The sequence below is a fragment of the Pipra filicauda genome, unplaced genomic scaffold (genome assembly GCF_003945595.2).
Source record: "Pipra filicauda isolate LSUMZ 115617 unplaced genomic scaffold, ASM394559v2 scaffold33_size4404698_pilon, whole genome shotgun sequence".
NCBI classification, from domain to species: Eukaryota; Metazoa; Chordata; class Aves; order Passeriformes; family Pipridae; genus Pipra; species Pipra filicauda.
The window spans coordinates 2475906-2503246 of NW_024104465.1; the positions used below are offsets into that span (position 1 = coordinate 2475906).

Here is a 27341-nt window from a genome sequence, read left to right on the forward strand (position 1 = left end):
AGTCTTGTAAAATATCACACAATTATGTAGCCAGTAAGAAATGAGACTTACCCCAGAGATGCATTCCTCCCAAATTTCTGGTTTGAATTCCTTGTCTTCTCTGGTGCCAGATGTGTAGCTGCCCAAAGTTTGCCAGATTGGGGAAGATTCCCCTAAGGTCTGACAAATAGCAAGAGCCATTACACATGAGATCCATACTGGGTTTCCCAGAGGGAAAGCATGAGGCAGTAAAAGCCTGCATGTACTTTTAAGCAAGTTACTCTCTGACACAAACTTGGAAAAGTTGGTCTCCAGCTGCTGCACCCTGCAGCACATTCTGCATGAAGGGATCATTCCACAGTACAGCACTGCCCCATCTCACTGAAATGGTGGGAATTAGCAAAAAGCTTAGTTTTAAAGCAGACTTTCTGCAGAACAATCTTATCCAAGTTTTCAAAAACTTGGACGCTATAAATTCATAAACTGAATTAAATCCTCCACTTAACCCCCTAAAAGAGGGGTTATTTCCTGCTGAGAACAACTTCACTGCTAAAGAAACAGTGAAGTACTCCATTATGCAAGAGTTTGTTCCACATTTTAGGTATGTTTGCATTGTAGTGGCAGGGAGGGCATGGTTTTGAATGCATTTTAGAATGCAAGATCACAAAATTTAAGACAGTCATTATCTTTAGCAAGACCTTAGATACCAGGAGAGCAACTAAAGCAAGACTGTTCATCAGAGCTGGCAGCTTTGCTTTCCTTGAGAACTCAGTCACTCCTGTAATTAGATTTCCAGACTGAAGCTATTAAGGATCCCCAGGCTAGCTCAATCCTCCACAGGTCAGGAGCTGTTCCAGTATTTGATCAGCACTTCACCGCGTTCCATCACCAGCTTGTATTTGTTGCTATAAAAGCCACAGCACATTTTTAAGTTGAGAGGAAAGAAAGTTCTACAATCATACTAAGCTGGTCATCAGTTCCTTTCCACCCACAAGAAACTGGTTACAAGATGAAAACATTTCCTTGAAAACAGCAAGCTACCTGGCTAATTCCTGCCACGGGTAAGTCTGGATAAAATGGAATTTCCCTGAACTCGTTAGCTGCCTAGCATTTCAAGCTGACCTGTGAATCCTAATCAGTACAAAGTTGAGGTTAGTATGTTACAGCAATGCCTGGAGCACTCTGGCATCATCAGGAGGGTGGAACCACATCCCTGTACCATTGCCATCACAGTGGGGTGACCAAAAGAGACAACACACTAGTTAGAACTGTGCCAAAGCACAGCCTGCTGTTACGGATTCCACAACCCTGGCAATCTCTGTGGTTTGCTCTTAAAGATGTTTTGCCCTGTTCAAGTAGGATTCAGTATGAGCACTACTGCTGCTGTGTTCACGTATCACAGAGAACACATTTATTGCAGCACCTCCCTCAGCACAGGCCTGGAGCTTTCCCAGTTCTGTGAATGAAATCATGGAAGGATGTGACAGCCTCCTGCAGCAGGCCCTCCCCACGTGACAGACTGTGCTGATGTGTCTGGTGAAGAGACCACAACTCCCTTTAAGTTCCTTGCTAGGCCCTCCCTTTTACGTGCTTTGGCAGAGGTCTGCCTTTTCCTGCCTGGCATCCTCAGCTGTCAGATCAAGAAACCTGATGCTATGAGTGGTAGTGTAGTACTACCAACCAGTCCCCACCCCCAAGATATTGAGACTAGAACCACACGGTGGATACTGCAGTTTTACATTTATAGTTGGACTTTTATAATATTCAAGATTAGCACAAGATTCATAACCATAAATTATACATTGTTATCTAAGTACATAAAACGTTAATGATACATGTATTTGAAGTGGCACAAAGTAATCATACATCCCTGTTGGCATTCTCAAAGGAAGAGGTGGGTGATGGACACGCTGTCGATCCTACTGCAGCACAGCAGAACTGAGTCACTGCCCCCTGTTCGTTCAGGGGGTGCTGACTCTGCCCACCAGACAGGGTCAGAACATGGTGTGGCAGGAAGCCAATGCCAGAACCAGTTAAAGGTGCAAATAAAAAGTCAGGATTAAGGCCCTCCTTACTGCCCCAATATTTAGCAGTGTGCCCCCCTCCCCAACCCTGACGCTGTGCTCTTGCATCTCTAGTACTTTGGCAGTCCATGCACACTCCTATGCTCTCTTGCCACACGTAGCTGAGGTGTCTTTTAGTACCATTTAACGTCAATAAGTAACATGCTCTCTTCTTGTTAAACAAAAAGGATCTGGGAAGTGTTTGCTCTCTGGCATGAGAAGATTTATTTTCTTCAAGTCTCAGATCTACTCCAGAAAATATAGAACAGACTCCAACAGCATTGAACCCCAACAGCATTGAACTCCAACAGCATTATTGTCCAGAAAAAGAAACTTTCCCAATATTCCTCTAAGCATTCAGAGCGCAAATATCAGAAAAGCCCATTTTCTTTTGCACATAAGAATGCAAATAAAATGGGGTAGTTCAGATGTACACAACCTTTCAACAATCCATTATTAACGAGATGCTTCACTGAATTGTTAACAACCCTGCTACTTCAGTAGCTTCAACTAGAGCTTTAACAACTTGGTGCCAGGCAATTTCCCAGCTGCCTTCAATGGGCTTTGCAAAAGAAAGAAAAATATGCTCTCTTCCCCCTGGCCTCAAGCAGTTATTGCTATATGAGTTAGTGAAATAGTGCCTTAACTTCAGACAAGAGTCTCACAATGTCATTAACAAAAGCTGCCTTTCAGAGGTTGAAATGTAACCGGACAATAATCAATAAATAACAGTAACAGGCATCCTGCTGAAGTCTCCTCACTGAGCTGGGCAGCAAGTGTGTTCAGCCAACAGAAGGTCATCTGTGCCTTTAGGACCATTGTACTTCTTGGAGAAGTTAAAGAGGGACGGGAAGGAAGAGAACAGAGACAGTGAAGGTCTGTCAGAGAGCTAGTTACATATTGAAACCATAAACAGGCGGCTGGGTGAATCCTGGTGCTGTGTATCCATATGGGAAGTTTGCCTGGGGAGGTACTGCACTGGGGCCTGCTGTTAACATCAACTGCTGGCCTAGAAAAGCACGAGAAAAAGAGAAAGTTAGTTCAAGATCCCAAGCTTCCCTACTGCTAGGTGTACTATGGGACAGGATTACGAGGCTTTCGCTAAAAATCAGCCCCTGTGCAAGCAGACACTCTCAAGTCACACTATCACCCAACATGCACCACAGAGTGGGCACCCAGGCCATCTGCTCTTGCCACCAGAAAGCTACAAAAGCAAGGCAGGACTCAGAGGGAAGATATTATCAACTGATCTTGAGGGCACGATCAATGTGGGCTTGTTTTGAAGAGACCATGCTGAAAACCAAACAAACCAATATTATTTAACCCATGCATGGTCAGATCTGGAGAGTAAAGCAATTCAAGCAAATAGTTAGGTCTGTTAGGTCTCACAGTCTGGAGAGTGCTGCAAAAGGCTTGAACATACCTTGACAGATTTGTTTTCATCACTAGGACCACACATGCCTCATGCACATGTTAAATTCAGGTTAACATTTATATCAGACAGTGAACCAGTCACATCCTTCCCTTACCAGCCACTTCTGGGTGCTTGTTAGCAGAATGCCTCTTCAGAAGGGCTTCTAGAATAGCAGCACACTTGAAGACAGCCATGGTGTTTTGGCTGCACATGTCTTAAAATGGGTGAGCTAGAAAGTCAGTCTGCCTTTCTACTTGGAAGAGCAGAAAGCAGACACATTCCTCAGACAGGAATAAGAGGAGGAATTTGCATGCTCTGTAAGTTACTCCTGGGTTTGGCAACACCCTGGTATCCCCCTGTCCTGCTACCATACTGAAAGAGTATTCCTAAGGTAGAGTTCTGAGCCATGTAAGAGGAGCAATACTTTAGCTGAAAAGCAGAATTACTGTAAGAGTGAGATGTCACTTCGACAACTTACGCAGTTCATCTAGCAGAGACAACCATTTCAATTACTCTCCAGTTGAAACCACTTTACTTTGACTGAACACAGTCATGTAAATTGCCTCCACAAAAAGATATCAGAGTGACAACAGGTAATAATTAAAACTAAGTCTTTCACCTACCAAATACTATTGGAGTAGGTTCAGTTACTTGTTCCTCTTCTTTTCTTAGGCTTTCAGAAGCATCAAGTTTATCCACCTACATTGAAGTGAACAGGAGATTTATGAAGGCCTTGTCTAGGAATTGCACCATTGTGTGAAGCTTTTCATGCCTGGTACCTCAGCTATCAAGTGCTCCTTTTTAGTCCAAGCTGGAGACTACTAAAGTCTCCAGTCTCTGCCTGTTCCCAGTAAGCTATGCTGTAAACCTGGCTTCCCAACTATTTTAGGTATATTGCAACAAACAACAGCTCTCAAATGCAGATGAGAACTCATTACCTCCAAACAAAGCACTTTTTGGGGCCCTATTCTAGTCACTGTTAACTCAGAACCACTGAGAGTGAAGACTGCAAGGCATAAAAAAAAAATAAATAAAAAAATCACAGAGATTCACATCTAGGTACCTGCAGTACTAACAACCAGGACAAACCTACATTTAGCCCAGTGCTATATTTCAGCTGCTTCTCATCCTCCTTTCCCACTGCAAGAATTGTATCTGGTCTGAGAACTGCTGTGAGACGGGTCTCTATTACACTTTAGAGATGTTATCTAGATCTTGTGTTTAACAGTTTCCCTAACTTTTTCAAGTTTGCAATTCAAATTAGTAACTTGAGTGGCAGTAGGTCTCTTACTGGGTTGTTTATAGCTGTCAGCCTAACAGCTCTTCAGCATAACGCTAAAATTGGTGTTACAAATGCTATCCAAATTCTTATGGATCAAAGTAACTGACAGCTACCCGTTTGGAACTACCTGTCCTGTTCTGTTTCTCCTGGGACTCCTGCTCTTTCTGGTTCGCCTTTCCCCGGCACTGCCCTGCAGTGCCTGGCCAGCAGCGCAGTCCTGCCCTCCGCTGGGCAAACAGCGGGAATGCCGAGCAGCCATCCCGAACACGCGGCAAGAGCAGCTCCGGGAAAGCTGAAACCCGTGTGCTCTGCTGCCTAAAAGTGGCTCGAAAGCTTTCCAGATGAGTGTCATCATACCCTGTGTGCCTGGCCCCTTCTGGGACACGGGCTATTCTGTGCTTCAACACCTTTTTATGCAGAAAAGACAGATAAGTTCTGGAAGATGTACACACCCCACTGAAACTAGTCTATTGGTTTGTGCTTTTGAAGTTAGTTACATGACAATTTTAGACATACCACACTTATAAAGCCCATTCTCCAATTCCATGTTTTGCAGTTAATTCAACAGACTAAATTAGTTTCACTGTAAACCATTTTCACCATGCAGATTTTTCTTCTGGCAAGTTATCCCGTATTTAGTACATGTGATTACTTGTAAATCCAACCAGCAGTTTAAAATACATCATTTTAGACCTAAACCTCACATGGAAGGGTTCAGGTAAACTTGTGTGGCAAGTTTCTCCTGAGGGGAATACCAGGAGTAGGAGGCATTTAAGATCTGTGTGAGTAATTTCATCATAGCAACAGCCAAGAACTTTACAGAAGCTTCATGGCACTACTCAAACTTGCCATGCCTGAATTATTGCACACTGCAGTAATTTACAGTGTAACAAGCAATTTGTCCTTAGAACACATCCTGTCCATGGCAACTGCTTTTGGTTGCTTATGAACAGCATCCTCCCTGCCACAAGATATCTGTAATGCAGTGAACAGGAACCCAAACACTGAAGTCCTCCTCAATTGTTTCTGTTTCCCATGAAGAGGAGCAGAGTCTGGTTGGATTTGCAAGCTGCTTGTGAATAGTTATCCTTTTAGCATTAGAAAGTGAACAGGAAATGAGTTAGAGCTAAATTACACTGCTCTTCTGGCAGAAGCTACAGCTAGATTCCTGTAAAAGAAACCTAGGATATTGAGGGACACAAATGAACACAAAGAGTTTGAAATCAGAGTGTCACCTTATAGAACAGCCCATCAACCTGCAAGAAAATTCAGAGGGGAATACTTAACATGACTTATTAGAAGCAACCTGAAGCAGTCACTTTTAAATTGCTCATTTTAATGAAGTTCTTTACTATAATCTCCTAAGCAACCCTAGAGCCTTCTAAGGCAGGGCCTTAGCTTAGTATCTTAGAGCTGTTTGAGACAAGCGTTTCAGGACCACACGTGATCAGAATCTCTCTTCTTTCAGTTGAGGACCAGCTATTGGTATAAGTATTGTACAGCCAGACTACACATCTAAAGTTCTGTTTTCCATTAAAAAAACCCAAAAACATCTTTAGCAGTCTATTCCTATAGCCAATGCAGGAATAATGTGCACTATTAGTTACTCAAAAGCTCTATTCTCTGTATCAAGAAAACAGAGCACTTTACTTTCACAGTTACAAAAAGGTAAGAGTTGTGTTGTCCTCACCAAGCTTTCAGTTTCATCAGCTGTGGAGCTGCTCTCAGAAGCACAGTCGCTTATGTTTAACTAGACCTCTTCAAGTCTCAAGGCATCTATTTACAAACTTTACTAGCTAGCCTGAAGTGATGAACCCCACAGAACTCCAAGAAGACTCAGTCTATGAGGAACAGTAATATTCCAAATATACACAAAGAGCTCTGGTTTGCATAATGCTAAATAACACAGCAGACTGAAGTCTTTGCTTTTTAGCCCACGCAATACTCACTTTGGTAAGGTACTCTCTCATCACTTGGATGAAATAAGGCATTGCAAAGTCCATGATGTTATGTCTCCATGCCAACTCAAGGACTACATCTGGGTGCAGCAAGTCATAGCATGTGAAAAGGCAGGCAGCAAAGCACTCCTGCTTGCCTTCTTCCAAGAACCACTGGAGCAGCTTCTCAGCCAGCTCTGCATCTTTGGACTCTGCAGCATACTGCATAGCATCCTACAGAAAAGAACAACAGTTAAGCTTGATCCTTGCCAACATCTTGCTCTACACCTTGTATACATGTTATTGCTAGCTAGGTAAGCCAGGTATTTGGCATACCATGAAGTTAGCCTTTAACACCAGGCATGTACTGTAAGATACAGTACACACCAGCTTCGAGGCACACCACATACTTTATTAATGTTATCCAAGAGGCTTTCCTTAAGTTCTTGAAGTGACCTGATGAGATTTTCCCTAGTTTTCTAGCAGAGAATATAAACAATCTCTCTGGTACCCCACCTACCTCACCACTAGATATTAGGGATTACCCAGAGCAAGAGAGATTATTGCATCAACTGCTTGCCATGTGGCAAGACAGGAGATATTTACACAGAGTGGGCACAAACTGGCCCATGTCAGCTCACTACAGGCTTGAAGATTATACCACCTTAGTCATGTTCCATCTGTACCCTTACATGGGCATAAGTCCTGAGTTCTATGGAGAGTGTTCCATACTGATACAGGTAACTGTAGAGATGCCATTGACTGATACAGATAGATCCCCAAGTACAGGACAACATTATGAAACTAGATTTAAGACACGCATTTGAAATTGCAAACACTTCTGCTCCAGGAATCTTTCCTTAAACTTCAAGTGAAGGGCTAAGACTAATTAGAACTCCAGATCTGAAACTCAGGAAACATATTCAGTATCCAGGAGATCTGTGCTTTACAGCTCAGACTCCTCAGCCTCATGAACTCACCTTATACAGACGGTCTTTCTTGCAGAGCTCCACGCTCTGTTTCCAGCGGTTGTTGCCCTTGTACAGATACGCTGCAATGCGCCTGAATTCGATCAGTTCGTGCTTCTCCAGACGCTGAGCCAACGTTATGTTATCGAAGTTGTCATAGGCATCGATGGAAGCTCTCAAACCCTGTCAGACAGAGAGCTGTCACATGTGCTGCCAGATGGCAGTAGGCAAGAACTACAGTAGAGAAACATCTAGTCATGGTACACAGGTGTTTGGGTTCTGCCAGCTGGATGTTGATACTATGGCTACATCCTCCTTACTCACATTTCATGCACCTCTCCAGAAGATATTTTTTAACAAAGCAAGATGCTAACTTGGTCATACTGACTTCAGACACAAAAGAACTATTTACCTTTAAAAGACAAAGCATGTCTTCAAACAGCAGCCAATGGGGCCAGAAACTAATTTATTTACAGAAGTGCTGCCCAGTAGAGTATGCACACCTGATATACTGACCTTTGTGAGGTTTGTCCTTAGAAAAACATCTGTGGCATCTGCTTTTTTGCAAATCATTGATGTCTCAACACTCCTGCCCACAAAGGGCCTGATTGCACCTCCCCTCTCTGTTGCATTGCAGAAGTGTTATCTTCTACTCAAGGGAATTACTGTGTCAGCAGCTTTTTTTGTTGGAGAAATAGGAGCATCCCTCAGGCTTAGAAATCTGTGTTTTGGGGCTTACCTGGAAATCTTCCTCCTCTGTTAAAAGGTTGTTAAGAGCTTCATTAACTCCTTTGTTGTTGTGGTTCTGGACTGAACGCAGATAAGGCTTTACTAAAAGTAGCTGATTAACCTGGAAGGAAGAGGTTTCCAATACAAGATCAAGTATATCAATCCTGACACTGCATACTCCTGTAACAGGTTCCCACTTGTTATTACAAGATGTTAGGACCCTTCAAACACAGCATCCTGTATTGCCAGAAGTAAAATAAAACAGCCTCCTAGGCCAGTTATGCTCACTCTTCCAGCACTTCCCAATATCAAGCCAGGACCAGGCTGCTTCTCGGTCCTTTATACTGGAGGCAAAGCTACCCAACAGATGTCAACCCTGTTTTCCAGCCAGAGCCTGGAGTATCCTACACTTGAGCAAGAGGATTTCTTGTTCATCTCCCATCTCCTAAACTCACCTTTGAGAAAAAATTGACTGTCCTGGTGTGATCCAGTCGTGGAGATAACACAAGCAGGAGATCGTTGATCAGCAGAGGTTTGTAGTCCAAGTAGAACTGCAAGGCTTTGTAGTACAGCTCCACATTGGCCACCTGCATGGTTAGACACTAGTTAGTACTGCAAACACAAGTAAGCCTAAGGTGCTTCGTTCAGACTACTTAACTCAGCACAAAGTCTGACTCCTAAACAAAAGCTTAAGTTTCCTCCTAGAGGCCAGAAGTTTTACACTAAAGCAGAATTCTTGTTTAATCTTACGACTGCTTCTTGTGCCATCTGCTTCCAGACAGTCAAGTCACAGGCTACCAGGGATAGTACAAACCAATTCTAACCCATCCACAGTTAAGAGATCCTGGCACAGGTAGCCCACTACAGTTAATATGACCATTTGTCAGCTCCCAAAGCCAGTAAAGGCTGTAGCCTTGAACAGTCTTTGTTTCCTTGAAACCCATAAGCTCAGTATGAGTATACTCAGTCTTAAATCTTGTCTAAACTATTCCTCAGTTCACCATGCTCTGCTGTATTCACTGGACTGCCTAGCCCATTTCTCACATTGAAACAGCTGGAAACATTTGAGAAATCTTGCAAGAACAGTTACAGCTTCAGAGTAAGACAGCAGTCAGCTCAAAGGTATTAAGGAGGTCAGGCCTCTTGCTTGTGACCTATGATCCTGAGCAGCCTCTGAAAACATTCCGTGCTAGCTGCTGCCACTCAACAGCATGTGCTGTACAGCAGAAAAGAAATAGTGCAAGATTAGATGGGTTCTTTGTGCTAAACTAACTGGAAGTTGCTTTAAGTACAGCAGGAAAACTGGGTAGTAGCTTAAACAAACTCATTTTCTAAACAGCAATTCTGTTGTGCATTTTTGCCTCTGTCCTGAAAGAAGCTTTCAGCACTTTGCTTCAGTTAACTAGTTACTTACCTTGGCAATTATGTCTTTAAACTGCCCTTCTTTCCAGGCATCAGTGGGATGATTCATCATAGTAATTATTGCATTGTCATACTCCTCATACTTGTCATAGAGGAATACAAGTTCTGCCCAGAGATGAGCCTGCTCTGCAGCTCTGAGCACCTAATAAAATAAACAAACAAAAAAAATCCATCACTTTGATTCACTGACAGCTTCCCACCTTCACTTGCAGCAGAGCTACTTTACTGCATACCTTTGGAATATTAACTCTAGACCAGAAGAGCTCCAGATGTTCCCTCATTTTCTGAGGCTTGAATTTGGAGTATAAGATGGCAAGTTCAGTAAACATTCCCATGTGAGCACGCTCTAGGCCCAAAGCAGCTTCCAAAAGGGCAATCAATTCTTCAAAGTAGCCACGATCCTGGATTTTAGGAAAATAAGGATTAATGGCACACAACCAACTGGCATTTAAAGCTTGCTAAAATGCATGTTTACTTAAATTCAATATGCCTTGATTTTCTCTCCAAATGAAAGTGCTTAGATCTGCAAGACATGATTCCAATGAGACAACAGAATTATAAAAGAAGGGACAGTGAAAACTATCACTGCTCTATTTACTACAGAAAAAATGCAGGTAGCCATGAGGAAATGGAGATAGAGGAAAAATTAATTTAAACATCAGCCCCCCGGGGTATCAGGGTTTTATAGTATGCTGTTGTAAGTCTTCTAGGACATTAACAGTGACTGACCTGATAGTAACTGATCAGCTCTTCGAGTTCATCAGCATGGATGACTATGTGTAAGCCACAGATCTGTGCCAAGCGGAATTCTTTTCCATCCACACAAGCAAAGCACACCTGTAACGACAGTCAGCAAACAGTCAGTTAACAGGACAATATGCAATACTTGATCTCCTTATGTTAAAGGGAATGTTATTTGGCAATGCTTAAACAAATTTGAGGTTTATTAGCACTTCCAAAGAGGTATTTCCCTAATTCTTGTACTGGAATGAAAATCTGCCACTCATTCTACATTAAGCTTTAAATCTTGAAATTAAGCTTTAGTATCTTGGGCAAGGGAACACATTATAAAGCTACAGACATACTCTGTAGCCAGAACAGTTCACAAGCTGCTACCAGAGCTAAAGCAACATGCTTAGAACAAACAACAGAGCACGTTCTGGAGACAAGTAAAACCCAGGAGTTTAAGTTACCTCCTTCCAAGTCCTCGTGCTGTTGGCTTTGCGGCCACTGTCCACGGCCGCCTGATACTCCCCGAGGTGCACCAAGGTGGACGCCAGGCGAGCAAAGTTCGATACGTTGTTATAGAGCAGTTTTGCTGCCTCATACATCCCCTCTTCATAACAGCGATCACCGACCTGGATTAGGAGCCCAAGGCAAACAAGGGTAACAGCAACTCTCGGGGGTCAGCTACGCAGCAAGTCGTACACGGGAACTGTGGTCAAGACATACCTGCTGTATATGGGCATTATTAGGGCCACTAATAAACTCCTCCAGTTCTGACAGACGATTAGTCTTTGCCAAAGCAAAAATAAGTTCTGTCTCTACGTAAGACTCTCTAGCCTTCTTCCTGGCCATCTGTAAGAACTTCACTAGGTCCTCCCAGTTATCTGGAAGAGAGAAGAGATAATTAAGATCCTGTGTTTAGTCATTCTGTATTGCTCACCCTGCCCACCTTAGGAACAGTTTTTACTAGCAGGCTCAAGGATCTCCTCTACCATGACAGTAAGCCATTTGTACCTGAGTTACAGAATTCCCTGCTAAACACCAAGTCACCTTCATGTAAGGTTGACCTTCTTGATACTGTTCTGCAATCCAGTTGGCAAGCAAGTCTGCCACATACAGCTACATAAATACACTATACTTGGCTATATTTTAGATAACGGTCCAAATTACTCCATAGGAAAGTCTGTCTTTAGGGTAGCAACACAGACAAGCTTGTTGACAGGAATCTCACTAAACACTGACTCATCAATTCCATGTACTGCTCCCATTTCCTCTGAATCAGAATTCATAAGTCTTGAGAATCCTTGCTGCTCAATGTAAATGCAATAACCTAGCTCATATCCAAACAATCTGAAGTTTAAGGATGCTTTGCCTTACCATTTCTATTAGCTGCCTGAACAACTTCCATGTAGGCAGACGGATCATCTGCCTTTATATAGGAGTCAATGGCTTCTTTCACCAAGTCCTTCTGGAGCTGTGCTCTGGCTAGCTGGCTCCACACTGCTGGTTCGTTACATCTCTCTGCAAATTCATAAGCACGGTCTAAGTTGCCAATGTGCTCAATCAGCACCTGTTTGAAATTGAAGTTGCAAGTCAAAAATCAAAGCTTTGTAACACTGCCCCTTCTAACAGAACTCTTCGTGTGTATATACCACTCTGTGTAAGCAATATGAAGCTAATTGCTTCAGCCATTCTGTCCATTAAACAGCCATTTCTGGCCAATGAAGCATTCTATACTGTCATGCAGGAACCACACCTCACCTGAATTGCTGAAGTGTTAACATCGAATTTTCTGAATATAGCAAAGGCTTCTTCATACAGCTCATTACTGATGGCAATGTTTGCAATATCTGGGGCATCATAGTTATCCAGGCGATTGATGTACTCCATCACTCGGGTGCGGTCAGCCTTGATGGCCGTCAGGATCAGCAGGTTCTGGAGGTTCCTTTGGTTAACAGAAGGCAGAGGCTATAAGTGCACGGCAACACCTGCTCAAGTGACATGGATTGTACATGTGAAAAAACACACCCACTTGCTGTCATTAGCAACAACCTTTCATCCCCAGACTGAGAACCACCGACATTTGCCTTCAGAAAGAAGCTGGTTACCAGTATCAATGTTCTCTTTTCTCAGTACATCGCTGCAAACTGTATAGTGTGAACAAGCTCTGTTCTTAAAGCACAGAGCACTCTAAATTCTCTTTTTTCTCCTGACTATACACATTGAAGAGTGCTTAGGTACTGCAACCAAGAAACCCAGAATAACCTGGGTCACTCCACAACCTAAACAAAGGCACTGAATAGTCTAAACTTGAGGACAAAGCTCTCCTCTTACCTGTGTTCACTGAATACAGAATTATCCAAGACAATCTTTTCCAATAACTCAATCAATTCATTAGGCAGATCAGCAGTCATGAAAGCTTTCACAGTTACAGAAACCTCCTCTGGATCCTGTGTCTCTGACAAAGCCGTCTGGACAACCTAGATTTAAAGGCAGGCATGTATTAAGTGTTTTCCCCAAACGAAATATTTGCCAACCTATTCCAGTGAACTACAAATTAAAGTGTCAGAACTTTGAGAGTATTTTGACACAGACAGCAAGGAAGAGCTAATAGCTGTATATGAAACAGAAGTGAAGTCACACCCTGGGTCTGGACAGGGATCTAATTCACTAGAGGCAGGTCACTCCACAGGACAGGAAAAATATCTTAATGGTAACCAAATCTTCTGACCATGAAGGTCAGAATTAATACCTGCCACTCAAACTCTTATAAACTTCTGTATGGTTGAAATGGGGCCTTGGGGGAAAAGTGCTACTTTAATGCTCCTTAATGTTTCTGAGATGTCCCAAGGTCTCCACATAGTGGAAGTTTAGCTTTTCTGCTGTACCTGGTCAATCAGCTGCCGCCTGAAGGGGTTGTTTTCTTCCAGGACGTTTGCCCAGAGCTCGGGGTCCTTCCTGCGCACCAGATAACGAGCCTCGCTCTTGAACAGAGAGTTCTCATTGCAGACCTGAGGGAGAAGTCACACAGATGGGCACTGATGCTAAGGGTCAGTACCACAGGACAGGTTTAGCTAGCTATGGATCAGGCAGTCTAGAAGACTGACTAGAACTAACTGCTGATCAATGCTAAATGCCACAGACAAGTTCTTACCCAACCTCTGATGTGGAAGGCTGATGGAGAAGGTCTCCAGCAGAATTCCTATAGCTTCTCTTGGTTTTGCCTGACACACAGATACTGTGACAGTGGCTTCATAGTAACTATTTGCTTCTGTTTGAAGTGAAGACCTGCAGAAGCCTGAAGAACTTAAGTTTTAAATCTAGAAAGGGGAGCCACTTGCCTTGGGCAGTGTTAAGCAGTGAACTGAGGAACGGTGCTGGTGTTCAAAGCTAGAAATAGGGTTATGTTTTTGGTGTCATTAGCTTTATACTAGAAGTGTTCAGAGTAGCAAGTGGCTTGGATTCCCCTGTTAAAGTGATAAGGGTACAGAATAAATGTGAAATCTCCTACAGAAGTGCACCACAGAAGAGTTGCAAGTCATGATCTTATTAGTGCCACTAGCTTTGATTTCCAGCTAGAAGAGTAGAAACCATGCCCTATTCTATCTTACACCAACAGCTCGTGTTTTGTTAGTATCCCAATTAGCTTGTGTAAGCAAATTAGTTGTAGGACAGTTTCGCTTTACACTTTACATCTCTTAGTTGCAGGAGTTGAGCCTTCTAGGAGTCAACATCTCAAGAATAATTCTTTCGGTAGGAAGATCTTTTCTCCATAACCAGAAACACCAGAAACACCTGCTCACAACATCAGTTCAAGGGAGAAACTGGTATGGACAGGTTTTTATGGTTTCCTAGCAAAACAACTTGGAGGCACCTTCATATCCTGAAATAAAGGAGCCAAATGGAGCCAAATGCAGCCAACGCTTTTTTAACAGCTACAGTGGAGGTATTACTTAAATAATTGCTTCAGGCTGGGAAGTCATCTGCTTTCAGCAGCAAGCCTAGATTATACCACCATTCTAACACAGCTGACATTCTCAGCATATACTAGTATGGAAGTGCAGGTAGGAGAAAAGAATGTTGTTTTTCTCAGCAGCCACAAGCACTACAATCCAGCATTAAGCTGTGGTGTTTGTGTTGAGACAAGGAAGTGTTTGAGAACCCTGAGAATTTCACTTGCCCTTGAATTCTGAGGGAGGTTCTAGGAATAACAAGCTTAAGATAGGAGAGGAATGCTATTGGAAGAAGTCCTTGTAGTTTGTCTGTCAGTATTTATTTTCCTCACTTCTAGTTAAGTATTGGATCAACTCTAAGGGTCAGTCACAATAAAAGAGAATTACAAGCCCCGTTCTAGTTTCATGGAAACTTTTCATCTTACTGTAGAGTTAGGCTAAATTACAGTCTGTCCCTGCTGCTGATCAAGTGCTCGAGGCTCAAAACAATCAAAATAACAAAGATTTAATGGTAGGCATATGCATTAACTGGGCCTAATAAAAAATTAATTTCGAGCAGAATCAGTGGATGAAAGACATGGATGGTACTTCTAAAGTTGCAGAGTTACACAACTGTAGTTTGGACATACAGTGCAAGTTCTTCTCATCAGCATAAAAATTACTGTCTCCATGTAGAAGAATCCTGCCTGCCTCAACTCCCGAGTGAGACTGCAAGACAGTTAGACAGAGACTGCAAGAGTTAGACTGACAGCCAGCTAGGCTTCCACTTCAGGCAGCAAGTAGTTCTTTAACATGTTTACAAATGCAGTTTTTCTAACCTTTATGAGTTCCAGATCACATTGCCCCCTCTCATAAGCAACGCAGGCCAGATGAGGGTCCCTCTTTTCACAATATTTGCCGACCACACGGCTGTCATAGTAAGGATTCTCACGGAGGAAGCGCTCTGGGTTATTATTACTGTCAATGTAGATTTTGGCCAAAGCATTATGGGTTGCAGGTTCTTCAGAGCCTTCGTGAATCCTTGATTCAAGCCATGGCAACAGCAACTTAAGCCTTTGAAGAAACAAACATTTCAGGTTTACAAGTCAGACAGAGGTATGCTCAGCAGCTACCCTTCCACACCTGGCTTTCCCTTTAAGCAAGTCTGCTGGTCAAACTTGAAAGCAAATGCAGACCAGACAGTTATTTTTAATGAGTCTTAAATGAGTGCAGTTTAACATCAGGGAAGGCTGCAGGTGCCACTAGTTTTATAGCTGGCAGTTCACACTTAAAGCCATTTGTTCATTTTACAGGTAACTAGAAACTAATTAACAAACTGGTGTGCATCTACAAGAAGACTGCCAAGACAGTTTGATCCAGATTTACTCCAAAGGCACATCCCATGGGTGGCTGTACAGGAATGCTCAAAAGCCATCACTCATCACACAGTGCTGTCAGGCATTCCTGTATGGCCCAAATAATCAAGAGATTGACTAACAACTCTAAACTGCTTTTGTATAAAGAAGTAAACCAGTATTAATGTTGTATCATTTAACAAAACTGCATCCAGTTCCATTTGTGTATACCAGGGTCAAGAAAGCCCAACACTGGTGTCTACAGATGCATTTTTATTACCGATTTCTTTTCTCCACTTCTGCCACCAGCTCATCTGTTGAGAACTGCCCTCTAACCACCATGATCAAGTTCTTGATGACATCTTCAGAACAATCTACATCAAGAAGCCCTCCAACCACCGCTGGTATACGGCTAGGATTCACCTAGAATAAGCCACCATCATTAAAATAAGTTATTAACATTACTAATAACCCACCACCAGTCTTCCACAAGGGGAAGTTCTCGTTAACGATTTCACTTATGCTTTAGAGCAGTGAATTTTAAGTAACTATTGCACTTGTATATGAATTCCAGGAAAAATGTGTTTGCCATAGACAAAAGGCTTATTGAAGAGCCTATGCAGTAGAAGAGTGAGCAGAAAAGAAACACAGCAGATTATGCTGTAGTCCACCAAAAGGTTAAGTTCCTTCTAGGGGAGGAAAGAACAGGAGCCTAACATGGAATTCTCCTTACCTTCTGCACATAGATCTCTATGTACTTCTGCAGGTTATTGCGATATAAATAGAGCACCAGGTCATGAACAAAGTCAAACCGATCACAGACAATGATCAGAGGAAGCTGATCTGTGAGCTTTGCCTCCTGTATTTTGAGGGGAGGAGGAAAAAAAAGTGTTTAGTAAGCAACCACCACTTGTTCAAGTGCCTTCAAAGCAGAAAAGACTGACCACGTTCCCTTAGCTCTAGGAGTCACAATACATTCCCATTTAGGATTGCCAAGCAGACAACTGACTTCAAAAGCAAGTTACCCACTATGAACACCGTGTGGCTGGTCTATCAGTCAAGTTTTAAGTCCTTCATGAAGAGCCACATTAGGCCTACATGTCTAGCTTCAACATCACTATCATTCATGTGCCAATTCAGAAGACAGTTGCTGGGCCAAGAACTTGACGATGCAAAACAGAGAGACATTAAAATCCCATTTTACCGGTCACAAAGCATGCAAAGTGTTGTAGTACACGCTGATTGCAGTTTTAGTAAGCCTTGTCTAGCCAATACCCCTGATAAGGCACCTGCTGAATACTTCAACATAATCTTTCCTTCTGCCAGCCTGGATTCACCTATTGTTATGTGACAACATATTAACAAGTTTGGTACAAGTTATATCATACAAGCTAGTTTTAAGGGAATGTGAATTTGGGCTTGTTTTCCCAGAGGTAGCCTAGAAGGATCTATTTTATGTCTGGAATAGGATCAGATTCCTATTCCAGCCCCACAGAAGACTAATCACAGCCATGCCTGCTAAACCTCCTTGGTGTTTCCCTCCCTTAGAAAGCTGTAGTTCTGCTGCTAAGCAAAACATACGTAAAACTTTTCAATCCACTGGGCAGAATACTTACCTTCAGAAAGTTCTTCACTCGTTCTGGGTTATAGCAGTTACTTTCACGGCAGATTCTTTCCACTTCCTTTATCTGACCAGTCTTGCAAGCTGCCTGGATGTACTTGAAGTGAACATCTGGATCCTGGCTAAAGTTTACAATGGAACCCAAGAAATAGAACAGTCCTAGAAAGAATCACACGTTTTTAACCTTGTTAGAAGGATAAGTGAAGCAAGTGCAGACTGTACAGTCTTCAGCTTGTGACTTAGTTCAATCCTGCTGAGAGAGAAGCTTTCATTCAACTGCAGGAAATATCAGGATTCTTTTCCCCTCTTTCAGGTTTCATCTTCCTTTCTGATCTTTACTCAGGAAGGTTAAGAACCTATCTAGAAGAGATACCCATAGAACTCGCTGTGAGCTCACTTTGATAAATGCATCCTGAGGTCCAGCCATGTGACAAGTACCTCTCCCATAAAAGCTCCACAATCCTTCCTATTAGCTTCAGTCAAGCAGTGCTTCCAAGTATGCTGCTTCCCTCTAATACTGTACCTTCATAGCTTTTGAAAGACTCAAAAAGCTCCACAAGAGACTGGGTACCAAGCTGCTCGTGGTATTTAGAAGCAACTTGCACACACAGCTGTAGGTTCTGCCTAATGTTGGCTGACAGCATGGCACGCAAACACTCCACAGAGTCTTCAACTGAGAGTGAGCCAAAGAAGTTCACGAGCCACTGCAAAGAGACAGAAATTTTACTCAGTAACTTATACAGGATTTCACTGACTTCTAAGATGTGCCAACTATGCAGTTTCTACCTCAGCTATTAGAGAGAAATCTTCCATGCACTAAGACCAAAGACTTAAAAAGAAACAAACCATCTTTACAACTACAAAAGTTCAGTTTGGAAATAATATTTGAAGTACCCACCACTGAAAGCATAGATTACATTTTAATCAGTAACTGGACAAATGTTCTTGAACCACAGCTACCTGTGCTACTTCAGTACCTACAAACCATCTTACAGCAGATGCAGAAATGATACAGACTGAAAGCTCAAGTGAAGCGAACACTTCCTTACTGTGTATCACAGACTTACCTCAGGATTCAAGAGGTGAGTATGAACAACTGCACGTTTGATATCATAGAGATCCGTGTAGTGTTCCAGCGCTCGCTGGAGCAAGCCTGCCTTTTCACACAGCTGGGCAACATGAGCACGGTCATAGTGTGTAAACATTTGGTTTCCAAGAATGGCATCTGCAACCTAGGAGGTTACATTTCATATTCAGACTGTCAGAGAATCACAGCAGCTCAGCCTAGAAGTTGTTGAAAAGTCACAGCAGTGACTTAGTAGTCTTTCATGTTACTAAACTAATTAGAGGTATCAGTATTAGGCATCATACTCTTGTGCAAGTCTACTGCTGTCTCTCCCCTTTCTGGAGGAACTGTGTTAAGAGGTCTTACCTGGGGGGCATGGATCAAATTCATTTCCAGGAGCCTTGTCTGCAGGTGTCCTTCTGCAGGGCGGTTGTTTTTCAAGGCATCCAACAGAAAGGACGTGCACTGCTGAAGGAGACTGTGCTCCATGAACACATCCACAATCTGTTGAGATTGGTCAAGTTAGAAAAGGGGGTCTGTGTACACACATGCACATTTTTCTGTGTATACCAACAGCCTGGCTACAAAGGCAGCTCATCACAGCGCTACCATGCTGCATTCCCTTTGTTTTCATTGGATTACTACCATGGCAGCAGAGAGGCAAGTTTTACACTGTGTTTTTCTCTAGAATGGAAGAAGTGCATTACTCTGAGCTATTATGCCAGCTTTTGCCACTCACCCTATTTAGTTCTAACATAGCATGCAAATCCCAACCCTTCTCTCTTGCTAGGATAGTTGCTACAAGAAAAGCCAAGAAGTAGATTCAGTTATTTATTTAAATAACTGAAATGCTGCCTCGTTTCTCTGTCCATTTAACAAGTGGCCACTGGCAGCCAGTACTCAGCTTAGATTTATTTGTTCATCTTTCTGTAAGTTCTCTGCATGGGAAGAGGTAATGTTCCATTAAAGCCCACAGTAGGACAGTAACACTCTATTGCTTAGATCAAGCCTGTGGCAGATTTGTTATCAATAAACCAGAGAGCCTCCACAAGAACTTGAGAACACACTTGTGTCTAAAGACTTAATGGTAACCCAACTTGACTAGACTAGTTTAGTCAACTCTCTAACCAGATAACTAGAGATCTGAATTAGCCTTACCAGTCCCCAGAATGGTACTATGCTATTACCTCTGGCTAGAAAGAGACCAGTACTCTTGTTGTAGGCATCACCTGGTTAATGTTAGCCAGTGGCTCCTCATCCTGTACCAGCATCTGAGAGAACTGTAGGCCTTGCTCTGGACTGACTCTCATCACACTTCTCAGCAGAAAGATCCAGTCTGGGGTATAGCCAACCTAGAGATTTCACAAACAGTCATGCATGTTTAAGAAGCTTTACACATCTGCTCAGCCTTCAGATTCTTTAGCATAGGGACTATGAACTGCTGTGAGCTTGTTGTGCCCATCCCCCATCTCCCAGGAATTCTCAAACAAAAGCACTGCTTGTCTGTTGACACAGAAATTCAGTATTCACCTACTTAGTAACTGAACTTGTGCCAGGGCATTTCCCTTGCTAGGTAAGAAAACTGCTTGGGACAAATCTTTCAACAGTCTTAAGGTGCCATTTATCAAGTAAAGTCCTAGACTTACAAGTGGACATTAGGCAATTTTTTAACAGACCACAAACCAGAAGTCTTACGAATTTAGGAAGAATCTTATCTTTATTCTCTAGAATAAGCTTAAGCCAGTCTATTAATTTGATAGTTCATAAAATTCTGGATGTTTTGAATTTTATTTTTTGCAGACTGCTCAGACTGTAGTAATACACTATGATTTGCACTATGACAAAAACACTGTTTCTCAATCTTACCTACTTATCTCACAGAAGATAGCTTGAGAATGCACACATTAAACACAAGATAGAGCCTGCAGTTTGTGATAAACAACTTTACCTTTTTAGCATACAGCACTATTTTCTGGAATTGACCAGTTTCAGCAAAGCACTGAATCACTTTGTTTGGCACGTTAGCACGAAGGTAGACGCTGAGCGCAAGGGTTGGGTCAGCCGTCTTCACCAAGTCTCCCAGCTCCTCTGAGCACTCCAGCTGAAGTCAAAGGGGTATTTTGTCAAGCAGAAGAATTCAGAGATGTAGGATCAACAAAAGTGTTGTTCACACTCAGCTGTTACAAGGCAACAGAAGTAGGCCAGTATCATGACCGAGCCTACCTTGTCTTCCTTCAGCCACTTCTCCAGGAGCTGTTTGCGGCCCTGCTGCAGGACAGGGCGACACAGCTCCAGAGACTCAAACTTGTTCAGCTGTCCCTGGTCAAGCAATATTCCAAAGTACTGGAGCAGGGGAGAGGCCTGCCCAGGCTGAGCTGGTACACTCTGGAACTTCCTAATTGTATCACTGGTACGTAGAATTCCCTGAAGAGGCACAAGAGAAAAGCGATGTTTAATTAGTGAAGACTGAATATTAGTCAAAAAAACAGGTGCTAAGCTATACACTGAAGCATCTGCTGTTAGACCTCCAGGATGGAGACCATCAAACCAATGACATTCAAGAAAGAAGTAAGTGGTCACAGCAAGTCCAGTCTGGTTGGAAAAGTAGGGTAGATGCTCCTTTATGGGATTCAGGAAAATACATTAGTCAGAACCACTACAAGACTGCAGAGAACTAAGACTGATATTACAGCACTTTATGTTCTGAATGTCAAATACTGACTAAGCTAGAGGCAAATCCCCATGACTTCTAAGCTTTACCTTTGGTGCAGATGCAGCTACTTTAGCAGCATCTGCATAGTTTCCTTGAGCAAACAGCGTGTTAAACTTTCTGGCAAACAACTCCTCTGCCCCAGCCAGGTTACTCCGTATGGCCATACGCAGGCCCAGGTCAGGATTCTGGAGAACATTCGTAGCGTAGTTCACTATGTTGTCTTCCTCAACACATACAGAAAGCACCTGGAAAGGACAAGAGGAGTATTGAGGAGTACTGTCCCTTCCACAACTACTGTGAAATACAGCAACATGGCTATGCAGCCCATCAATGAAGCAGCAGATTATTAAAAAAAACAAAAGTTCCCCTCCAAGTAGTTCTGGTCGAGGAGAGATTAAAAAATTATTAATCAAATAGTCAGTTGCTCCCTTCCATGACGTTTGTTGCAACAAGTCACTCATTAGGTTTGTTACATTCCACCTGAACTTCAGAAGGCTCAGAAACACAATGATGGATTTGTTACCTGTCCTTTTTTGTTCACACCGATAATGCCTGAGGTAGGTTCATGAGGAGCTGTGACAAAGATGGTGTCAGCGCTAATACGGTTCATGTAGATGCACACTCCAGACTCCAAGTCGTACATGTGGATATATCCATACTTGGTGATCAGATAGATAACACCATGCTTGATTCCAATCTGCCAAAAGATGGGGTTTTATTAGTCAAAACCAGTACTGTAACAGCTAAGACAGCTGCCTATAGCCTAGTCACAGGAAAGTACTGCAGTGACATGCCTTTGTAGTGACACTAAGAACAAATATAGCTCCAGGCTGCTTCCTACAGATTCAAAAGCTTTGCTGGCCATTTGCAGGCATAGCTCCAGTGAATGGAGAGGTTGAAGGGAAATTAAAATTCATCTGCAGCAAAGGACATACTCCTCATCCTAATGAGCTGGGCTGAGGAAGGAAGTTTGGGCATAATTAGCATTCTAGTCTAGATATGTCAGTACAAGTTTCTCTTCAGAAATACTAATGAGATGAACCCACTCGCTTCCAACAAAGCCTACCCAAAGCACCAGCAGAACCTGAGCCAAACTCATCTATTGAGTACTCCAGTTTACCTGTTGAGTCGCTGAAACAGGGGAGGCTTTCAAGCCAAAACGGTCTTCAGACAAGGAAGTACCTTCACTTTGGAACAAGTCTTTGGATGTTCTGTCGATTAAGCCTCAAGCTGAGTACAGAGCCACATGAATCCTGCCACGCACACAGCTTGCTTTGTTTACCTTTGTTTAAGGCATCTCTTGGGCCATTTATGAAGCTGGTCTATTAAGACTCCTCAGCAATTGCATGCTCTGAGATAGTCTGCTTTTATTACACAATTTCTAGAACCACAGACATTCTAAGTGAAGTTTGGTCTGTGAAAGCAACCAGCTATGTTCTTTCCTGAAGAACCTCCCACTAATGTCCCAAATTGCCTTTTCCATGCAGCTACTACAGGAGGTGTGCTAATATTCTTAGCTAAAACTCTGAACATTAGTAGGAAGCTCAATACCTGAAGACACTGTTGAGGGGTTTTTTGGGTCTCTTTTGTTGCTTTCATGGTTTGGGGTTTTTCGGTAGAGATTTTGTTGGGGTTTTTCCTTTGTTTTATTATTTTTAAATACAACCTGAAGTTGACATCTAGACAAATACATGAACAGACTATATATATACACACACATACAAGTTACTGTTTTAACGTCCAAGGCTACCTCTCACAAACCTATTAACACCCCTCCCAGAACTAGGAAGAATTGACAGCAAAGTGTTAGTAAAAAGCATTCTTTACATACAGATGGCAGCTGCTTGCCAGGCTATATTTTTGGGGGGGTCATGTATTTACCTGCATTGCCACAGGAAAGTCTGTTTGTGCCTCAGGTGGGAAAAACACATCAACAGCTTTCTTAACAAATGGCTGATTTCCAGTAGCTGGCTGACCTACTTCAATTATGTGTAGCTAGGAAGAAAAGAGTTCATGTCACAAGATTGCCTGCAAGTACAGCCACATGAAAGAAGTTCCTCTCCTCTGATGTGCTACTGAAGTCATCTGCCACATTTGGCCAACACAGTCTGGGGAGCTGTGCTCCACATATTCAGAGTGATAAGTTTTCTGGAATTTGATAAATTAAAAACTGGGAAAAGATTTTTTAAAAAAACCCAATCATATTTTCTATGAAAAGAGACTATTCCTATTCAAGACATCCTGTTCAAGATGTTTTGAGTCAGTGTGCTGGTTTTAGCTGGAGTTAACTTTTTTCCAAAGTGGCTGGTATGGGGCTGAGAAGAAAGTTAACCCTATCCCAGCCAAGACCAGCACACTCCAACTTGTCAATTCATCAGTTTTGCATGACAAGACTAGAAAGGCCAAGACATTTATTTTGATGTTACCTGACCTCTTTATAGACTGCTCAGCAGTTGTAGTATATTCAACTGCTACTGAATTCCATATTTAGTTTGATGCAAACAACCTACCTATAGTCTCTTCTTGTGCTGAATTCAAGACATATAAGACTGCTTAAATGACTACTTCATACACACAAAAAACTCCACATGAACATAAATTGATGTTTTAGCACCCTGGGCTCAGTTCTCATTGCATCTACATTTGTTCTTAGGCTTTAGTTTCACCCAAGGAACTCAACTTTTTGCAGGTTTTATGCTACTGAAAGAAAGCATTTTGATGCTGACCAAATGTGCTGCACACGTGGTTCTCTTGTTGTTCAGAGAGCACGCACTGAATGTGTGAGCATTGAAGTTCTGTTGTTACCACAGAGTTCTGCTACAGCACAACAGGAACACAGCTGCAGGCTTTACCTTTCCTCCAGCAGGGCTCCTCACAGCAAAACAGAAGAGGGTAGAAGGTTTGGCATTTCCCTCTATTTTGAATTCTGCAAAAGCTGCTGCATGGCCTTCTATAGGTTGGGAGACTTTTCTATCAACCGAGTACAGCTGCATTGCACCAACCACACGATTTTGCTAGAAAAAAGAAAGGTCAGCTTGTACAGATAAGATTTCAAATGTTTGTAGCAAGACCTTAGGGACAGTAAACTGAAAAGCAGCAAATGTCTCTTGTCCCCTCCTCCAACACTTGAAATGCATTGAAAGTCAGGTTATTCTCACACAAAAGATATTTTTGAATTTTTGATCTATAGAAGCCAAAGTTAAGAAACTGTAGCAGCCAAAAAGTGAAGTGGGGCCAGGGCTCTCCCAACTGTCTTCATAACAAGCCGTTTCCAGGGAACTTACCTGTGCTGAAATTCCTATCAGCAGCAGCCATTTTTGGTGTTCATCTGTTCTGTAATTGATGATTTGGCAGCCTGCAAGACTGGCATGTCTGTCAAACATCTTCTGGGGTTGCGATTCTCCCTCCATGCTCCAGTGGTAGACTGCTGTCTCTGTCACCAAGGCAACTGTATTCACAGATATCCACTTCCAGAAGATCACTTCTTCTGCCATTGTGTGGGCTTTCATTTTACTTTTCATCTCAATGTTAAAGATCTGAAGTGTTTTCCCAGCTAGTATGATAAAAATCCAAGAACATCATAGATCAATCACCACAATGGCCACCCTAGTCTGCCTATTTACAAGCACCCAGTTTAACCCACTGGGTTAAACACCAGTGGTGTTATAGACAGGGTTAGTGTCCTGTCACATCTGAGTCTCCTTTGATACTTGACTCTTAAACAGAATCCCCTCTCCACCCCCAACACCTCTACTATCTTGAAAACAAAACAAATCCTTCTTACAGACACTTACACAGACATTCCAACAACTGACAAGCAGAGACAATTAACTATAAGCTGTAGTTAAAAGACAGTCTAAGCCACAGAGCTTGTGTTAACTCTTGTTTAGGTGGCAGCACCGGTGTGCCAAGTTACAGGTGTCTAGCAGATGTCATTCATTACAGAGAATGGCTCCAGTTTGTGTCCATTTAGTAGCTGCTGTAGATGAGCTGCACTGAGTCCAACAGCATGAGATTAGAACAGCTCGAGATAGCCAAAAGATCACAGCTCCCATTTCATTCCTCTGTTGGATGAACTGCACAATGAACTAGATGGACAGGCTCTGTACAACAAGTGCCTACTGAAGAGGACAGTCAAAAGTTCAGAAAGACTATAGAAAGGTTTGGAGCTCTAGTTCCAGTTAAGATTACTCCTTCGTGATTTTGGAAACTATACTGCGAGTTTAGGCTTGATTTTAATATTTCTTTTAACTACCAGAAGCCCTACCCTAGTAAGTGTACGCTTAAAACCAGTGTTAATTGAACCAACCTATGAAGAATAAGGGAATCTATTCCTTTCAGGAAGTCAAAGCAATGTTTTATTTCACTACAGAAGAGAGAACTCAGCTCCAGGAATATTGTTTTCTGTTCACAAGACACCCACTCAGACCGACAGAGCATTGGCTTGTAATGCCATTATTTCTATCCACGTTTCAGAAGTGTTTCCTGTTAGTAACACTTGTGACTGCCAAACTGGGAGATGTTCATTGATAGATAAAGGCTGCTGGCCACGGAGGAATCATTGTCAAGATATACTAATCCCAAGTTAATATTTATCTCCAACTGCTCTATAAATTTTAGCATAATTTATACAGTGCATTGATCATATTAGTTTAATGCAGTGCCAAGAGACAACACAACACCTCAGAGCTACCACATGCAGCATTTGCTGCCTGGTTTAACTGCATAAAAAAAAAAGAACTGTCAACCTGATCAGCTAATTCCCAGGACAGCTTGCTAACCTCCTGGGACCAAAAGCAGCCTGTTCATCAACACCTCCCTCTGCACATGCAGTTACTGTATTAGATGCAATAAGCCCAGGCCTGTGAATTAATAGCTGGAAACAGCCTATTTACTGTACTGGACAACAATTTGTCCAGCAGTGCCCTGGTGCTATTGAGGGATGGATTTTGAACTCCCACATTGTGCAGCCTCACATGCAGAAGTAGTTCTGGAAGGGCTCTGGTCACCATCTGAACAGCAATACCAGCATGGGCATACAGACACTGCTCTTAAGGACAGTCTTCCTGAAAAGGAAGCAGGATGTCCTTCCTAGTTTTAAGAACATAGAAGAAACCAACAAGTTACTGAAGGGAGATAAAAGCTCGTGTTTGTCCGTTTTCTAGACTTAATTTGACTGCTGTGTTGCAGTTGGAAATGGCTTTAAAAGCTTCATTAAGCAGTTTAGCTCTGGATGCTGGGAGCTGCAGGAGCCATAGGTATACAATTCCCTAAGTGTGGCAACATAAATTTGAACTTCACAAGCCTAAACTGTAATTAAACTACAGAAAAGATCCGTTATTTGGATTCAAAGAGAGCAGGACCTGCTACGAAGTCATAGTGAGAGCAAGTGTGCATTTGAGTCTCAAGTCTACTTGAACGCTTTATTAGGCCAAGATCCAAGACAAAAAGCTACACTTTACATAAGTTTTTCTGATGAAGCTACCAAACTGATGAGTCTACTTAGACTGTAGAGGTGTAGTCAAGTAAGCAGATTTGTTTTCTGAACACTAGCACAAGAATTTACATTTCAGTTCACTGGAGCATGAAGTTTCTCCATTCCACAAAGAATGGAAGCACCCCCAAGAGCTGCATTCTCCACTTACACCAACTGCTGAGTACTCTCAGTACAGAGCAAAGCAAGAGAATCATGAACACAAGGACAATGCATAAATCTTGGTACACCAGGAGAATGCCACATGCAATCCAGAAATGAAATTGTGCATACTGTATTTCAGTTTAAATCAAAAACCATTTCATTTCTTTTTCTGAGGGTGGGTTTGTACATTTATTGCTCAATAATCCTGGGATTATGAGCAACTCCCAATCATGGCACACTGAGTCACAATATGCAACCATTTTGACCACTGAAACCTCACTCAATCAGCAGGGAAAAGTCTGGAGTGACAGACTGACTTAAACCATGTCTTTATATTATCATGGGTAACATACTGATTAGGTAGCTCTATTAATCCTCTTTTCTACCCAACCCTCTGATCATTAGACTATTTACAGCAGAGATCATTAAGTTTGCAACACTTGACAACATAACTTCGTATCTCATCATTAACTCAACCTTATCTGTTCAGAGGACA

General features: G+C 42.4%; 1 protein-coding gene across 5 annotated transcripts in view; it reads right to left on the minus strand.

Annotated features, from left to right (window-relative positions):
* Nucleotides 1-1702: 1702 nt before the first annotated feature.
* Nucleotides 1703-27341, minus strand: part of CLTCL1 (clathrin heavy chain like 1) — a 35513-nt gene continuing 9874 nt past the window's right edge. For 2 of the 5 annotated variants that reach the window (XM_027714359.2, XM_027714358.2), the window contains 31 exons: nucleotides 24492-24760; nucleotides 24060-24221; nucleotides 23089-23202; nucleotides 21731-21904; nucleotides 21255-21452; nucleotides 20718-20918; nucleotides 20443-20595; nucleotides 19724-19846; nucleotides 18861-18998; nucleotides 18496-18660; nucleotides 17952-18132; nucleotides 17424-17587; nucleotides 16541-16666; nucleotides 16088-16230; nucleotides 15292-15526; nucleotides 13409-13531; nucleotides 12855-13000; nucleotides 12282-12465; nucleotides 11898-12090; nucleotides 11247-11404; nucleotides 10988-11152; nucleotides 10524-10631; nucleotides 10028-10195; nucleotides 9787-9936; nucleotides 8828-8959; nucleotides 8383-8493; nucleotides 7656-7826; nucleotides 6688-6909; nucleotides 5974-5994; nucleotides 4080-4155; nucleotides 1703-3051 (listed from right to left, as the gene is read on the minus strand). In XM_027714359.2, the coding sequence (XP_027570160.1) occupies nucleotides 2936-3051; nucleotides 4080-4155; nucleotides 5974-5994; nucleotides 6688-6909; nucleotides 7656-7826; nucleotides 8383-8493; nucleotides 8828-8959; nucleotides 9787-9936; nucleotides 10028-10195; nucleotides 10524-10631; nucleotides 10988-11152; nucleotides 11247-11404; nucleotides 11898-12090; nucleotides 12282-12465; nucleotides 12855-13000; nucleotides 13409-13531; nucleotides 15292-15526; nucleotides 16088-16230; nucleotides 16541-16666; nucleotides 17424-17587; nucleotides 17952-18132; nucleotides 18496-18660; nucleotides 18861-18998; nucleotides 19724-19846; nucleotides 20443-20595; nucleotides 20718-20918; nucleotides 21255-21452; nucleotides 21731-21904; nucleotides 23089-23202; nucleotides 24060-24221; nucleotides 24492-24760 (4790 nt within the window). In that variant the 3' untranslated portion in view covers nucleotides 1703-2935. Of the gene's footprint in view, nucleotides 3052-3571; nucleotides 3661-4075; nucleotides 4156-5973; nucleotides 5995-6687; nucleotides 6910-7655; nucleotides 7827-8382; nucleotides 8494-8827; nucleotides 8960-9786; nucleotides 9937-10027; nucleotides 10196-10523; nucleotides 10632-10987; nucleotides 11153-11246; nucleotides 11405-11897; nucleotides 12091-12281; nucleotides 12466-12854; nucleotides 13001-13408; nucleotides 13532-15291; nucleotides 15527-16087; nucleotides 16231-16540; nucleotides 16667-17423; nucleotides 17588-17951; nucleotides 18133-18495; nucleotides 18661-18860; nucleotides 18999-19723; nucleotides 19847-20442; nucleotides 20596-20717; nucleotides 20919-21254; nucleotides 21453-21730; nucleotides 21905-23088; nucleotides 23203-24059; nucleotides 24222-24491; nucleotides 24761-27341 lie in introns of all 5 variants that reach the window. The other 3 variants (XM_027714360.2, XM_027714362.2, XM_027714363.2) reach the window with 2 other exon arrangements.